Genomic DNA, 17,349 nt, shown 5'->3' on the forward strand with positions numbered 1-17,349 from the left:
ATCGTTTGATTACGCCGACGACACTGCCAGCCATGCACATATGGCATGTAGCTTTGTTACAGTGGATGGATGGCTGCATGCATGAACGGATATAGTGTTATTACCATACAGAATGAGTACAGTCCCTGTTGCTTTCAGCACACAATTCAATAGAACACACTTAGTATATGTATCTCCATGGCTGTACGTTAACTCACGTGTTGTTGTTCCTGAGCTTGACGTGCCCTCCAGGCTCCAGGATCTGCCCGTTCTTCAGCCAGGTGAGCTGGGGCACAGGGTCGCCCTGCGCCTGGCAGGTGAAGATAGCAGTGGTGCCCACCGGCCGGGAGATGGACTGAGGAGGCTGCACAAACTCTGCCGGGGCTGTGGCAGACGCAGAGGAAAAAGAAAGACAGATAGTGGGCTACTTACTAACTGAATATAAAGTGCCTTGCTTACACAGATACAGTAACCTGCTGACAGGGTCTTTCTCATTCCCCATACTATGCTGCACAACAACTATGATTTTTCACCAGTGGTCAGAAAACATAAGCTACCAAGGTATTTTGAAAAAGCAGGAAGCTCCCAGAGCCTTCTAGAGGGAATTATAAAAGGGGAGAGAGGAATAAAGGCTTATTATCCTGGGCTTAATCCAGCCTAATCACATTGATCAGAATTAGATTGTGTGTGGGGGAGGGGGATTAGAGACAGAGTTTAGCATAACAATTATTAGCTGAGGATCAGATTATCGTCATTGGAACTGAGAAGCAAGATCTAGGAACACAAAAAGGGAGGAGGAGGAGGAAGAGGAGAGAACAGGGAATCTATTCACAAATGCAGAATAACTGGTATAGAACACATAAACTGAGTGAAAGGCAATGCAGTGCAGATACAGTATCTTTCCCGAAAGTCTTTCAGTGTTGCACAATTTCACAGCTACTGACCTTCAGCCTCCAGCCAATGATCCCTCCCTCCCTCCCTCCCTCCCTCCCTCCCTCCCTCCCTCCCTCCCTCCCTCCCTCCCTCCCTCAGAGTCATTCTTTCCCTCCTCTCTTTGAGCTATGAGCCATGCTCCGTTTGCGCTAATTGACACAAAGCTACAGGTAATGCAAATCTCTATTACCTCTTAATTAAACAGTGTTTAGTTTCGCCTCAAATGTGTGATTACACTCCTCCGGATCTGATCAGAGCGGTTTGTTGTTATTTCTGTTGGGGTAATTATCTCCCCTCATTATTCATAGCTGCAGGTATTATTAGCCGCATCAATATTTTCATATATGAAAAGAGTTCTTTTCATAATAACTTCCTAATGAGTGGGAAGACAATTAGACCGCAATTAGGGATCATCTAGTTGTAATTTAGAATGAGATCATTCCCACAATCAGCAACTATTTTCCCTTCAGCAGGTTTATTTGCCAGTCAGCTATCCTTCTGGTTCTAATCTTTCTATCTCAAATCAAATCAAAGTTTATTTGTCACGTGCGCCATATACAACAGGTATTTACAGTGAAATGCTTACTTACAGTAATAGTGCAAAAAAAGGTATTAGTTGAACAATAGGTAAGTAAAGAAATAAAACAACAGTAAAAAGACAGGCTATATACAGGAGCGAGGCTATAAAAAGTAGCGAGGCTACATACAGACAGTTAGTCAGGCTGATTGAGGTAGTATGTACATGTAGATATGGTTAAAGTGACTATGCATATATGATGAACAGAGAATAGCAGTAGCGTAAAAGAGGGGTTGGTGGGTAGCGGGACACAATGAAGATAGCCTGGTTAGCCAATATAGCAGCCCCCCCCAGCCCTTGTTTTTACGATGCTGCGACACATTAACTATGCAAATAGTCCGGGTAGCCATTTGATTACCTGTTCAGGAGTCTTATGGCTTGGAGGGAAAAAACTGTTGAGAAGCCTTTTTGTCCTACACTTAGCACTGCTTGCCATGCGGTAGTAGAGAGAACAGTCTATGACTGGGGTGGCTGGGGTCTTTGACAATTTTTAGGGCATTCCTCTGACACCGCCTGCTGTAGAGGTCCTGGATGGCAGGCAGCTTAACCCCAGTGATGTACTGGGCCGTACGGATTACACTCTGTAGTGCCTTGCAGTCAGAGGCCGAGCAATTGCCGTACTAGGCAGTGATGCAACCAGTGCTCTCGATGTTGCAGCTGTAGAACCTTTTGAGGATCTCAGGACCCATGCCAAAAAAAAATTGTTTCCTGAGGGGAAATAGGTTTTGTCATTCCCTTTTCACGACTGTCTTGGTGTGTTTGGACCATTCTAGTTTGTTGTTGATGTGGGCTCTAAAGGAACTTGAAGCTCTCAACCTGCTCCACTACAGCCCCGTCGATGAGAATGGCGTGCTCGGTCCTCCTTTTCCTGTAGTCCACAATCATCTCCTTAGTCTTGGTTACGTTGAGGGATAAGGTTGTTATTCTGGCACCACCCAGCCAGGTCTCTGACTTCCTCCCTATAGGCCGTCTTGTCATTGTCGGTGATTAGGCCTACCACTGTTGTGTCATCTGAAAACTTAATGATGGTATCGGAGTCGTGCCTGGCAATGCAGTCGTGGGTGAACAGGGAGTACTGGAGGGGACTGAGCACGCACCCCTGGGGAGCTCCAATGTTGAGGGTCAGCGTGGCAGTTGTGTTGCTACCTACCCTCACCACCTGGGGGCGGCCCGTCATGAAGTCCAGGATCCAGTTGCAGAGGGAGGTGTTTAGTCCCAGGATCCTTAGCTTAGTGATGAGCTTTGAGGGCACTATGGTGTTGAACGCTGAGCTGTAGTCAATGAATAGAATTCTCACGTAGGTGTTCCTTTTGTCCAGGTGGGAAAGGGCAGTGTGGAGAGCAATAGAGATTGTATCATCTGTGGATCTGTTTGGGCGGTATGCAAATCGAAGTGGGTCTAGGGTTTCTGGGATAATGGTGTTGATGTGAGCCATTACCAACCCTACTGTCTTCCTGTAAACAAACCCTCCCCTTTCCAGTTCTAGTTATTTAGCATCCTCTATCTATACTATCTTCCTGTAAACAAACCCTCACCTTTCCAGTTCTAGTTATTTAGCATCCTCTATCTAAACTATCTTCCTGTAAACAAACCCTTCCCTTTCCAGTTATAGTTATTTAGCATCCTCTATCTATACTATCTTCCTGTAAACAAACCCTCCCCTTTCTAGTTCTAGTTATTTAGCATCCTTTATCTATACTATCTTCCTGTAAACAAACCCTCCCCTTTCTAGTTCTAGTTATTTAGCATCCTCTATCTAAACTATCTTCATGTAAACAAACCCTTCCCTTTCCAGTTCTAGTTATTTAGCATCCTCTATATATACTATCTTCCTGTAAATAAACCCTCCCCTTTCTAGTTCTAGTTATTTAGCATCCTCTATCCATCTAATTCTCATCTTAAGAGAAGAGGTGTTACGATGGTTTTCTAATCTCAGCAATCTCCATACTGTCACCCTGTCAGTAAAAGTGCGGGACCTGAAATTCACACCATTCTAGGCACTGTGGTATGATGAGGATTAGGTTGGCTCGACCCTCCTGTCCAACTCCCTTTTCATCTCTCCATCTCCATCTCTCTCTCTCTCTCCCTTTTCATCTCTCTCTCTCCATCTCTCTCTGTTTGCTCTTTAGAGGCTGTGTGTATGTGAGTAGGGGCTGGAGGGAAGGGCTGGAGGGAGGCAGGGGGATGGTGGGTCAGGGAGAGTATTGATGTGCAATTGTGGTGCGGGTCTGATCAGCACTCTTTCCCCCATTCCCTCTCTATCTTTCGCTCTCCGTCTTTCAATCCTCTCTCTCTCTCTCTCTCTCAGGTAAATGAAGGGTAGTGCAGTGAGCAGAGGGCCGCTGTGCCAACCATCTGGCCAGGAAGATTACATCAATTCTCTTAAGCAACAGCCTACCTTACTCTGATCAAAACATTCGGCCGGACGGCGGGAGAGAGTCGCATGTATGCTGCTACTCTATACAGTCACCGAGGCCTTATCACCATAACAACCCTCTCATAGCCAGACAGTCAGTCAGTCATATGCGCCCCGACTGTGAAATACGTCCAGGAGAACATTTCTGCCATGAGAATATGAAGCAATGCTTCTTGAAGGCTGTGTCCACAGCAAGGCTTTAGCCTTTTCGTTTCTTATCATAAAACACATGTATTGTATATCGTACCAGATCGTTAGCTGAGGGCGCGTTCTAGTTTTCACTGATCGATAAAGAAACCATAGACATCGACACATAATCAACAGCATGGCTTTCTTCCAGAGCCTTCTATAGCAGGGCCTTGTCTAACAACAGACAGGAAGTTTCAATGAAATATTGACTGGGAGCAGTATTGCTATTGGCTGGTTCTTTGGCTGATAGGCATGTGAGGAACACGCTGAATGCCTCCTGCTACTAACCACCTCCAACTGGTAAAAAATGTGTAAGAAAATTGCGCAGCGAATGAGACACACACACATTTGTTTTACTAACCTTGTGGGGACCTAAAATTGATTTCCATTCAAAATCACACACATAAACACACCAGTGGAGGCTGGTGGGAGGAGCTATAAGAGGATGGGCTCATCCTCTTATAGCTCCTCCCACCAACCTCCACTGACACACACACACACACACACACACACACACACACACACACACACACACACTATCCTGAGTGGGTGTGTAACTAAAGGTTCACCTTGGACCACCAGACGTCCCTGAGCGGTTCTGCGTACACGGGTCCCTGGTTTGTTGGCAGCGCAGACGTAGACGCCAGAGTGCTGGACCCCGACATCTGTGATCATCAGGTTCCCTGTACCCAGCACCTGGATGCCCTCCACACCTATCGGACGGCCATCTGAGGAGAGAGGAGAGGAGGAGAATAGAGAAGAGGAGGAAAGGAAGGGAGGGGAGGAGAGTAGGGAATAGGACAGGAGATGAAATTAGGGAAGGGATAGAGATAGAGAAAGAGAGAGAAGAGGAGGAAAGTAGTGAGATAGCAAATTAGCTGAGTTAGCTTAGAATAAAAAATAAAAAACACTTTAAATATACTAAAAAAGGCTATAAAAATACCAAGGGAGATAAATGATTGATTAAACATACTATAATGTACACAAAATATATATACGCTGGAGAAGAGGAGACGCTAGAGGTGACTGTATAGTTCCCTTAAGGAAAAGCAAATTTAGTAAATCCGTTTTCTCTGTGAGAGCTTCCCATGTCTGGAATACACTGCCATCAGACACACATAACTGCACCACCTATCACACTTTCACAAAAAACATGAAGACATGGCTAAAGGTCAATCAGATTTGTGAACATGGTCCCTAGCTGTGTGTTGCCGCTTTCCATGTCTGTAGTCTGTAGCTTGTGAGGTGTGGAAACACTTTGTTGCTTTTATGGATTTTGTTTTGTTGCTTTTTGTTCTATGTTGCTCTGTCTGTATGCTACGTCTTGCTTGTCCTATGTTGCTCTGTCTGTATGCTATGTCTTGCTTGTCCTATGTTGCTCTGTCGGTATTTTACGTCTTGCTTGTCCTATGTTGCTCTGTCTGTATGCTATGTCTTGCTTGTCCTATGTTGCTCTGTCGGTATGTTACGTCTTGCTTGTCCTATGTTGCTCTGTCTGTATGTTACGTCTTGCTTGTCCTATGTTGCTCTGTTTGTATGCTATGTCTTGCTTGTCCTATGTTGCTCTGTCTGTATGCTACGTCTTGCTTGTCCTATGTTGCTCTGTCTGTATGTTACGTCTTGCTTGTCCTATGTTGCTCTGTCTGTATGTTATGTCTTGCTTGTCCTATGTTGCTCTGTCTGTATGCTACGTCTTGCTTGTCCTATGTTGCTCTGTCGGTATGTTACGTCTTGCTTGTCCTATGTTGCTCTGTCGGTATGTTACGTCTTGCTTGTCCTATGTTGCTCTGTCTGTATGCTACGTCTTGCTTGTCCTACGTTGCTCTGTCTGTATGCTATGTCTTGCTTGTCCTATGTTGCTCTGTCTGTATGCTATGTCTTGCTTGTCCTATGTTGCTCTGTCTGTATGCTACGTCTTGCTTGTCCTATGTTGCTCTGTCTGTATGCTACGTCTTGCTTGTCCTATGTTGCTCTGCGTGTGCTCACTGCTCAATGATTGTCTATGTTGTAATTGTTTTTAATAACCTGCCCAGGGACTGCGGTTGAAAATTAGCCGGCTGGCTAAAACCGGCACTTTTACTGAAACGTTGATTGATGTGCACTGTCCCTGTAAAAATAAAATGAAGTCAATAAAATTGCCCTATACCGCTGAAAAACACATTCCACAGTAAATATCAGAGCAGTTCTCACAAGTGTGACAGAGCACGTCTTGTGAGAATCACCATATTTAGTAGAAAGGTGTGCAAACGAGGCGAGTGTATTGGGTGAGGGCCAAGGCCACGCCGACACAGTCAGTGACGCAGAAGAACTATGTTGCCACGACTCCATTATGTGTTAGTGTGTGTAATTGTATGTGTGTGTGAGGGGGTCTGTTTTACATCCCCAGTCCCGTCCTCCCCACCCCGCTCTGACAGGCTAGTGACACACACACATACATGCACACGCACACACACCAGTTTGATCTCACGGTTTGACAAAGCCCTCTACTGCCTTAGGCACACCATGCTTTAAACTGGGGAAATGCCCTCTGAGCAGGCAGAGCTACATGGATAAGCTAGGCTGCCACTCCCCTCTGTCCCTCCATCAAATACCCTGTCCTGCTCTCTGTCTCTTCCTATTTCAATGGCCTTATAATGGGGGTAGGACCAACAAAGACATGGCACAGCTGAAGATATTTCAGTCCCTCTCTATCTTTGTAACATCTGCGTCTTGTGTGTCCCGGCTTAGAGTGTTAAAGGGCTGTGCGGGGGACATGGCCGCTATGCTAAAAGCCTGCAGAGAAAGCAGACTGGCCATCCTCCTCTCCTCACATCTTCAAACAGACAGCTAGCAGACAGCTAGCCAGCCAGCCAGAGACTGGGGCCATATGGTCTGGCCCAGGCCTTTTATAGGAGGGCAACACACATCTCCTCTGTGAACACTGTGTGCATCTGAGCAGAGCCACCACAAGGAAAGGGAGGGGCATTTGGAAACACTCCACAAACCTGGACCTCGACAAGACAATGCACTGTGGGCTGAAGAGAAACACGAGAATGGAAAAAGGTGGACAGTGCATCCAGACAGAGTTCACGAGAATGCCTTCAAAATAGAATATACAAACCTCAGCCCTTTCTGTGTTCTTGTAGTTGCAGCGAATAGCACCAGCAGTGGGCTGTAGGCTACAGGATTTTCAGTAGAACATAGGAACCTATTATTCAGACATATTTACAATCCAATTGAAACAGCCTGGTCAGCTATGTCAGCAAGTGGAGTTTCTTATCGACTGTAGTAGAAGCTATGGCTAGAACAGTATAACTTAAACATGCTCCATGGTACTATTAAGTGCAAGCCTCAGGCTCTCAGCCTGACCCTCCCACTCCCAGCCCCAGTCCAGTGTCATAACTAAAGGGACTCAGCTAGGAGTGGCTAAACAACTGTGAACCATATAATGGGTGTTATTACCCCTCTACAATAAGCCTGACTCAAGTCGGGCTAGCTGCTGAGTGAACTGTAAAATCAACAGAGTTGGACACAGTTTACAGTTCCTCCATGGCTACCTCGTATCTCTCCAGACACACTCTCTCTCATAGAAACTTGATCTCTCTCTCGGTCTCTATCTGTCTGTGTGTGTGTGTGTGTGTGTGTGCTGTCTGAATGGATGCCGCTATCTCTATGTCAGTCTGTAATGTAGTTAGTGTCAAAGCAGGCAGAGAGCCAGCAAAAAGTAGCCCAGAGAGCACCAGTGCTGATGAATGAAAAGCTCCAAACAAACTCTGGCATTAAGGAATGACTGATGTGAATCTATTAAATTCATTATCCAGCTTATCCCCAGGCCGTCACTCCCTGTAATCTAATACACTAAAATCCAGAGGCGTCATGCCCACAAGGAAACGTGCCCCCTCAGATTTGTCCTGTTTTTACATTTTTCAGATGTTAAATTAATAACTTTTTTTTGAAGCCCCCGCTTCATCATCATTATTTATAAAAAAGATCTGTCAGCAGTATTTTGCAGAGGGGACATACTGACTATCACCCCCCATTCTTCCCAGATGCACCACAGAGCAAAGATATGCTACGTCAGCGGAGGAGATTTTGATTTTAACTGCCGGTGATGGGCAGGACTCACAGGAGGAATGTTTGTACATGAATTTGATCAAGCTATGTGGCCTATTGATTCCTTTTTGATGAATAAATAAAACAAAAAATGTTGTTGTTTCTCTGTAATACTAGTCACCTAGCAATTTTATCAAGTTGGCTTTAGCTAGCCCAGATAGGTTCCCAATCTCCCAACCTCATAATTAGCTACCGAGCCATTTCAGGCTATAACTCAAGATAGAGTAGCTTGTATAACTATCTCTGCTGGCTTGCCTGCAGGCAAGGTTGCTAGACTTTAGAAAATACTAAAATAGCTTTAAATATTGGGTTATTGTACTATATACCGGTGTGGTAGTTCTAGTAAACATCTAAGGCATAAAAGTTCTTAAAGCTGCAATATGTAACTTTTAGGGCAACCTGACCAAATTTACATAGAAATGTGAGTAATAGATCTGTCATTTTCATCGAAAGCAAGTCTAAGAAGCGGTTGATCTGTTCTATGTGTGCTCTATGTGTGCTATGTGTGCTTGTGATTTCTATGCTTCCCGGTCTTAACCTCTTATGGATCCCTTCACGTGCCAATCCCTTTAGCGGGATTGATTTGACAACATCCAGTGAAATGGCAACGCGCCAAATTCAAACTACAGGAATATCAATATTCAACATTCACGAACATATATATGTTACACATCAAAATAAAGCTTAACTTCTTGTTAATCCAGCCGCTGTGTCAGATTTCAAAAAGGCAAACAAACACATGAAAATCATATTTCAATCAGACAGGTGCGCCACAAAAGTCAGAAATAGCGATATAATTAATGCCTTACCTTTGAAGATCTTCTTCTGTTGGCACTCCAAAATGTTTCCAGAAACATCACAAATGGTCCTTTTGTTTGATAATGTCCTTCTTTATGTCCCAAAAATGTCAATTTATTTGATTCAGAAATACACCGGTTTCAACTCGCCCAACATGCCTACAAAGTATCTAATAAATTACCTATAAACTTGGTCCAAACATTTCAAACAACGTTCCTAATCCAACCTCGTAAACGTAAAAAATCTATCAAATTTAAGACGGAATACACTGTTTCTAATACCGGATAAAAACATTGTGAAGCGCGTTCCAGTTCACGCTCACCAACACAGTAGAGTCCATCTGTAGTGACACTTACAATGAATAGCACTAACTCTTCATTTCTCAAAAGAAAAACATCAACCAATTTCTAAAGACTGTTGACATCTTGTGGAAGCCATAGGAACTGCAACCAGGTTCCTCATAAATAGGAAATTAGAAAACAATTGGAAAACACAATGACCACAAAAATAAATTTCCCTGGATGGATTGTGCTCAGGTTTTCACCTGCCAAATCAGTTATACTCACAGACATTATTCTAACAGTTTTAGAAACGTCAGAGTGTTTTCTATCCAAATCTACTACTTATATGCATATCCTAGCTTCTGGGCCAGAGTAGCAGGCAGTTGACTTTGGGCACACTTTTCATCCGGACTTCAAAATACTGCCCCCTAGCCTTAAGAAGTTTTAAGTTCCGTTTTGGGGTCTTTTATTTTAGTATTGTACACCAACTTCAAACAGCTGAAAATACAAAAAGATGTTTCACAGCAGGTTATATTGTACAATGATTCTCTACACTATGCATTGCTTGTTTGTCACAAACTGAAATTGGGTGAACTATTTAAATTTTTTAAATGTATTTAAATTTTTATGTAACCCCTTTTTTCTCCCCAATTTCATGTTATCAAATTGGTAGTAGTTACAGTCTTGTCTCATCGCTGCAACTCCCGTACGGACTCAGGAGAGGCGAAGGTCGAGAGCCATGCGTCCTCCGAAACACAACCCAACCAAGCCGCCCTTCTTCTTGACACAATGCCCATCCAACCCGGAAGCCAGTCACACCAATGTGTCGGAGGAAACATCTGGCGACCTGGTCAGCATGCACTGCGCCCAGCCCGCCACAGGAGTCACTAGTGCGCGATGAGACAAGGATATCCCTGCCGGCCAAACCCTCCCTAACCCGGACGACTCTGGGCCAATTGTGCACCGCCCCATGGGCCTCCCGGTTGCGGCCGGCTGCGACAGAGCCTGGACTCGAACCCAGAATCTCTGGTGGCACAGCTAGCCTTATAGACTACTGCGCCACCCGGGAGGCCCTTATTTGAATTTGAGCAACCAGGAAATGGCAGAGCAATTTCTCGATATTGCACCTTTAAAGAATCAATGTACATCATTAATTAAAATTACAATTGAAAAGCTAAAGAAGGTATGCTTAGATAACCTATGCAGAAAATCATATATAGAGATGGCGCCAACAGACACGACAGCTCTGCTTCTAGCTCCTAAGCAACGTTGCAGTATTTAGATTTGTTTGTGTGTAATTTCTTACTTTATTAGACCAGAATTTTTTTTGTGTTATTACATACAGCCGGAAATAACTTTTGGATATCAGAGCGGCGGTAACTCACCAGCATTACGACCAGGAATACGACTTTCCCGAACTGGACCCTTCATTCTCACCTCCCAGGTGAATTTAACTTATCCCAGAGGCTGCTCCAATACGCCGCCGGTGGAGAGAGGTATTCAGAGTGGACTTCTAGTCTGACTCACGAGGCGTGCACGCCATCTACCGCTTCTGAGTATATTACTCGCTAATATTCAGTCTCTGGACTATAAAGTAGTCGAGCTCAGGGCGAGGATCTCCTTCCAGCTAGACATCAGGGACAACATACTCTGTTTCACAGAATCATGGCTCTCTCCGGTTATACTGTCCCCGTTCTTAAAGGTGCTCTGTGCAACTGGGTCCTGGACTTCCTGACGGGCCGACCCCAGGTGGTGAAGGTAAGATACAACACCTCCACTTTGCTGATCCTCAACACAGGGGCCCCACAAGGGCGCATGCTCAGCCCCCTCCTGTACTCCTTGTTCACCTATGACTGCGTGGCCACGCACACCTCCAACTCAATCATCATGTTTGCAGACGACACAACAGTAGTAAGCCTGACTACCAACAATGACAAGACAGCCTACAGGGAGGAGGTGAGGGCCCTGGGGGAGTGGTGCCAGGACAATAACCTCTCCCTCAATGTCAACAAAATGAAGGAGCTGATCATGGACATCAGGAAACAGCAGAGGGAGCACACCCCTATCCACATCAACAGTAGAGAAGGTAAAACGCTTTAAGTTAGTCGGCATACACATCACTGACAATCTGAAATGGTCCACCCTCACAGACATTGTGGTGAAGAAGGCTGAAGAAATTTGGCTTGGCCCTTAAGACCCTCACAAACTTTTATAGATGTTCAATTGAGAGCATCCTGTCGGACTGTATCACTGCCTGGTACGGTAACTGCACCGCCCGCAACCGCAGGGCTCTCCAGAGGGTGGTGCAGTCTGCCCAATCCATCACCGGAGGCACACTGCCTGCCTTTCAGAACACATACAGCACCCGATGTCACAGGAAGACCAAAAAGACAATTAAGGACATCAACCACCCGAGCCACTGCCTGTTCACCCCGCTATCATCCAGAAGGTAAGATCAGTACAGGTGCATCAAAGCTGGGACCGAGAGACTGAAAAACAGCTTCTATCTCAAGGCCATCAGACTGTTAAATAGCCATCACTAGCCGGCCACCACTCGGTTACTCAAACCTACAATTTAGAGGCTGCTGCCCTATGTACATAGACATGGAATCACTGGTCACTTTAATAATGGAACACTAGTCATTTTAATAATGTTTACATGCTGCTTTACTCATTTCATATGTATGTACTGTATTCTACTATATTTTAATCAATGCCACTCCGACATTGCTCGTCCTAATATTTATATATTTCTCAATTCAATTCATGAATTTTAGATTTGTGTGTATTATTGTGAATTGCTAGATATTACTGCCCTGTTGGAGCTAGGAACACAAGCATTTCGCTACACCCACAATAACATCTGCTAAATATGTGTATTTGACCAATACAATTTGATTTGATATATATTTTTTTACATAAAATTAGGCAATAATTATTATGGGTCTAGATTGCAGGAAAAAGCTGTTTTTCATGTGTTTGAAAAAATGCAAAATTCTCAAACTATACCACCCCCTCCATCTTTACATACTTTGTGCCCCCTCTAAAATAATGGCTGCATGACGCCCCTGTTGAAATCCCATCCTGTCAGCATTTAATTACAGCAACATCGTGCAAGGCAATATCCACAATCTGATTATGGCTCCTCTCTGGTTGGGGAGGGGCTGCAATTTACATTTTGAACAGCAAATCAGATTGGATAATAGCTATGAAAAACAAATATCAGATTGCAAAATTGGTAGCGGCAGAGTCTGAGTGATAGCCAAGAGGAACGTTTAAAATGTGGGGGGCTGAATCCTGCCTGGGCTCAACACCTCTAAGCAATTATGGTGGATCTCCCACCGTGTGTCACTTACTCACTTTAGAGGTTCCTCTCTACCAGGAGAGTAAAGAATGCATTCATCAAAAAATAAGATTGTGTTTAGCCCCGCAAAGACTCATATAGGCTGCAATCCCCTGCATCATTGGTACAGAAGATGAATGTTCTATTAGACATGACATAAAGGAACATACTACACGTATGTACACAATGCAGAGATGAGCTAACCCAGACACACATACATACATGCACACACACACATCCACACAACTGTACGTGCGTACAAAAACACACACAAATACACACTGGACAGCAGTAGCCTACTTAATCACTGTGCTGTACCACATTAGAAGCAGTCACTGAACACAGCTTTTTTCTCCATTCATTTATATCAAGGTCAGCAAGATAATAATGTCTGGTAAATAGGCTTTCAACATTCCAAATCATTTGGATCCATCTGGGAAACAATGGGATCCGTGTATGCAGTGAAGGCAGCACACCATGACCAATTTCACACACAAAGCCGCTGTATCTTAATGTATCAAAATATCCCGTTTAACAGAATGTCCTCTTCAATCTCTGTATTTTGCCTGTGTGCTTTATATAAATGTTTATATAATTCAGCTATACTACTATGGTGACATGGTTTTATGTCAGCTGCAGTAGTGATGTAAGTCGGGTTTCGGATGATTGCAAACTAGACAAGTAATCTAACATGGAACCTTGTGGAAGATAGAAGGGTTCTTAGCCCTTAAGGCCTGAGAGGCAGGGGGGTTTAACCCCTGTTCAGCACCCTGAAGGCTGCAGCTTTGATTTGATGTAAAAGAGACAGCGGGGTTTTGGTCTTACCAAGCCTGCTCCATGACACGATGGGGCGGGGATATCCTGTGGCAACACATTCCAAGATGGCCGTCTGGTGAACGGTGAGAGTGAGGTTTTCAGGACCCACGAGGATCATGGGCTCTTTGTAAACAGAAGACTGGGATACTGGGGGAGAAGAGAGTGACGCAAGCGTGAGCGTGCAAGAGCTTTATGGATTGCAACATTTAATTGGATTTCACTGTTCTGCATCATCTTGGCGATGACACTGTGTGAGATGATGCATAGCCACATATTTGTGTGTTGGGTGGGTGTCCAGGGATGTGTATGTGTGTGTGTATGTATGTACAGTGGGGCAAAAAAGTATTTAGTCAGCCACCAATTGTGCCTAATTAATCGGCCATTCTGATTAATCGGTCGACCTCTAATACATACATACATAGATACATACATACATACATACATACATACAGTGGGGCAAAAAAGTATTTAGTTAGCCACCAATTGTGCAAGTTCTCCCACTTAAAAAGATGAGAGAGGCCTGTAATTTTCATCATAGGTACACTTCAACGATGACAGACAAAATGAGGAAAAAAAATCCAAAAAATCACATTGTAGGATTTTTTATGAATTTATTTGCAAATTATGGTGGAAAATAAGTATTTGGTCAATAACAAAAGTATATCTCAATACTTTGTTATATACCCTTTGTTGGCAATGACAGAGGTCAAATGTTTTCTGTACGTCTTCACAAGGTTTTCACACACTGTTGCTGGTATTTTGGCCCATTCCTCCATGCAGATCTCCTCTAGAGCAGTGATGTTTTGGGGCTGTTGCTGGGCAACACGGACTTTCAACTCCCTCCAAAGATTTTCTATGAGGTTGAGATTTGGAGACTGGCTAGGCCACTCCAGGACCTTGAAATGCTTCTTACGAAGCCACTCCTCCGTTGCCCGGGCGGTGTGTTTGGGATCATTGTCATGCTGAAAGACCCAGCCACGTTTCATCTTCAATGCCCTTGCTGATGGAAGGAGGTTTTCACTCAAAATCTCACGATACTTGGCCCCATTCATTTTTTTCTTTACACGGATCAGTCGTCCTGGTCCCTTTGCAGAAAAATAGCCCCAAAGCATGATGTTTCCACCCCCATGCTTCACAGTAGGTATGGTGTTCGTTGGATGCAACTCAGCGTTGGATGCAACCTCCAAACACGACGAGTTGAGTTTTTATCAAAAAGTTATATTTTGGTTTCATCTGACCATATGACATTCTCCCAATCTTCTTCTGGATCATCCAAATGCTCTCTAGCAAACTTCAGACGGGCCTGGACAGACGTGTCCCCCAGCTTAAGCAGGGGGACACGTCTGGCACTGCAGGATTCCCCCCGTGTGGTTCTGGGATTTTTGCTCACCGTTCTTGTGATCATTTTGATCCCACGGGGTGAGATCTTGCGTGGAGCCCCACATCGAGGGAGACTATCAGTGGTCTTGTATGTCTTCCATTTCCTAATAATTGCTCCTACAGTTGATTTCTTCAAACCAAGCTGCTTACCTATTGCAGATTCAGTCTTCCCAGCCTGGTGCAGGTCTACAATTTTGTTTCTGGTGTCCTTTGACAGCTCTTTGGTCTTGGCCATAGTGGAGTTTGGAGTGTAACTGTATGAGGTTGTGGACAGGTGTCTTTTATACTGATAACAAGTTCAAACAGGTGCCATTAATACAGGTAACCTTTATTAACAAATTAACAAATTCTTATTTTCAATGACGGCCTAGGAACAGTGGGTTAACTGCCTGTTCAGGGGCAGAACAACAGATTTGTACCTTGTCAGCTCGGGGGTTTGAACTTGCAACCTTCCGGTTACTAGTCCAACGCTCTAACCACTAGGCTACCCTGCCGTAACAAGTGGACGACAGAGGACATTTACATTTACATTTAAGTCATTTAGCAGACGCTCTTATCCAGAGCGACTTACAAATTGGTGCTTTCACCTTATGACATCCAGTGGAACAGCCACTTTACAATAGTGCATCTAGGTCTTTTAAGGGGGGGGGGGGGGTGAGAAGGATTACTTTATCCTATCCTAGGTATTCCTTAAAGAGGTGGGGTTTCAGGTGTCTCCGGAGGAGACTCTTAAAGAAGGAGTTACAGGTCTGTGAGAACCAGAAATCTTGCTTGTTTGTAGGTGACCAAATACTTATTTTCCACCATAATTTGCAAATAAATCAATTAAAAATCCTACAATATGATTTTCTGGATTTCTTTTTCTCATTTTGTCTGTCATAGTTGAAATGTACCTATGATGAAAATTACAGGCCTCTATCATCTTTTTAAGTGGGAGGACTTGCACAATTGGTGGCTGACTAAATACTTTTTGCCCCACTGTATGTATGTATGTATGTATGTATGTATGTATGTATGTATGTATGTATATATTAGAGGTCGACCGATTAATCAGAATGGCCGATTAATTAGGGACGATTGCAAGTTTTCATAACAATCGGAAATCGTTATTTTTGGGCGCTGATTTACAGATTTTTTTTACACCTTTATTTCATCTTTATTTAACTAGGCAAGTCATTTAAGAACACATTCTTATTTTCAATGACGGCCTAGGAACATGATTTTCACCTTGTCAGCTCGGGGGATCCAATCTTGCAACCGTACAGTTAACTAGTCCAACGCAATAACGACCTGCCTCTCTCTCGTTGCACTCCACAAGGAGACTGTTAGGCAGTAAGCCAAGGTAAGTTGCTAGCTAGCATTAAACTTATCTTATAAAAAACAATCAATCATAATCACTAGTTAACTACACATGGTTGATGATATTACTAGATATTATCTAGCGTGTCCTGTGTTGCATATAATCTGACTGAGCATACAAGCATACAAGTATCTAAGTATCTGACTGAGCGGTGGTAGGCAGAAGCAGGCGGGTAAACATTCATTCAAATAGCACTTTCGTGCGTTTTGCCAGCAGCTCTTCGTTGTGTGTCAAGCATTGCGCTGTTTATGACTTTAAACCTATCAACTCCCGAGATGAGGCTGGTGTGACCGAAGTGAAATGGCTGGCTAGTTAGCGCGTGCTAATAGCGTTTCAAACTTCACTCGCTCTGAGCCTTGGGGTGGTTGTTCCCCTTGCTCTGCATGGGTAATGCTGCTTCGATGTGGTGGCTGTTGTTGTTGTGCTGCTGGTTCGAGCCCAGGGAGGAGCGAGGAGAGGGACGGAGGCTATGCTGTTACACTGGCAATACTAAAGTGCCTTTAACCTCTTCAACCTATGGGGGCGCTATGTCATTATTGGATAAAAAAAACGTGCCCGTTTTAAGCGCAATATTTTGTCACGAAAAGATGCTTGAGTATGCATATAATTGGCAGCTTTGGAAAGAAAACACTGACGTTTTCAAAACTGCAAAGATATTATCTGTGAGTGCCACAGAACTCATGCTACAGGCGAAACCAAGATGAAACCTCAAACAGGAAATTAGCAGAATTTTTGAGGCTCTGTTTCCCATCGTCTCCTTATATGGCTGTGAATGTGTGTTCAATGAACCTAAGCTCTCTGCCGTTCGTCCAAGATGTCTGCAGCATTGTGACGTATTTGTAGGCATATCATTGGAAGATTGGCCATAAGAGACTACATTTGACAGGGGTCCGCCCGGTGTCCTTTGTCTAAATTGTTGCGTAATCTTCAGCTGCATGCATTTTGCCATGCGATTCAGAGGGGAAAGGACACTTCCACGAACCATATATCATCGAAGAGATATGTGAAAAACACCTTGAGGATTGGTTCTAAACAACATTTGCCATGTTTCAGTCGATATTATGGAGTTAATTTGGAAAATGGTTCGGCGTTTGGATAACTGAATTTTCGTTTTTTTATGGTAGCCAAACGTGACGCACCAAACGGACCGATTTCTCCTGCACAAATAATCTTTCAGGAAAACGG

The 17,349-nt window shown here is 44.0% G+C and overlaps 1 protein-coding gene across 1 annotated transcript in view; it reads right to left on the reverse strand.

Moving 5' to 3' along the window:
- Nucleotides 1–17,349, reverse strand: part of LOC115118725 (immunoglobulin superfamily DCC subclass member 3-like) — a 144,977-nt gene that overhangs the window by 24,749 nt on the left and 102,879 nt on the right. The window contains exons 5-7 of the mRNA XM_065013047.1: nt 13,434–13,571; nt 4,664–4,822; nt 198–363 (exon numbers count right to left, since the gene is read on the reverse strand). Coding sequence (XP_064869119.1) covers nt 198–363; nt 4,664–4,822; nt 13,434–13,571 — 463 coding nt within the window. The remainder of the gene's footprint in view (nt 1–197; nt 364–4,663; nt 4,823–13,433; nt 13,572–17,349) is intronic.

Source organism: Oncorhynchus nerka, linkage group LG28 (assembly GCF_034236695.1).
Source record: "Oncorhynchus nerka isolate Pitt River linkage group LG28, Oner_Uvic_2.0, whole genome shotgun sequence".
Lineage (NCBI taxonomy): Eukaryota > Metazoa > Chordata > Actinopteri > Salmoniformes > Salmonidae > Oncorhynchus > Oncorhynchus nerka.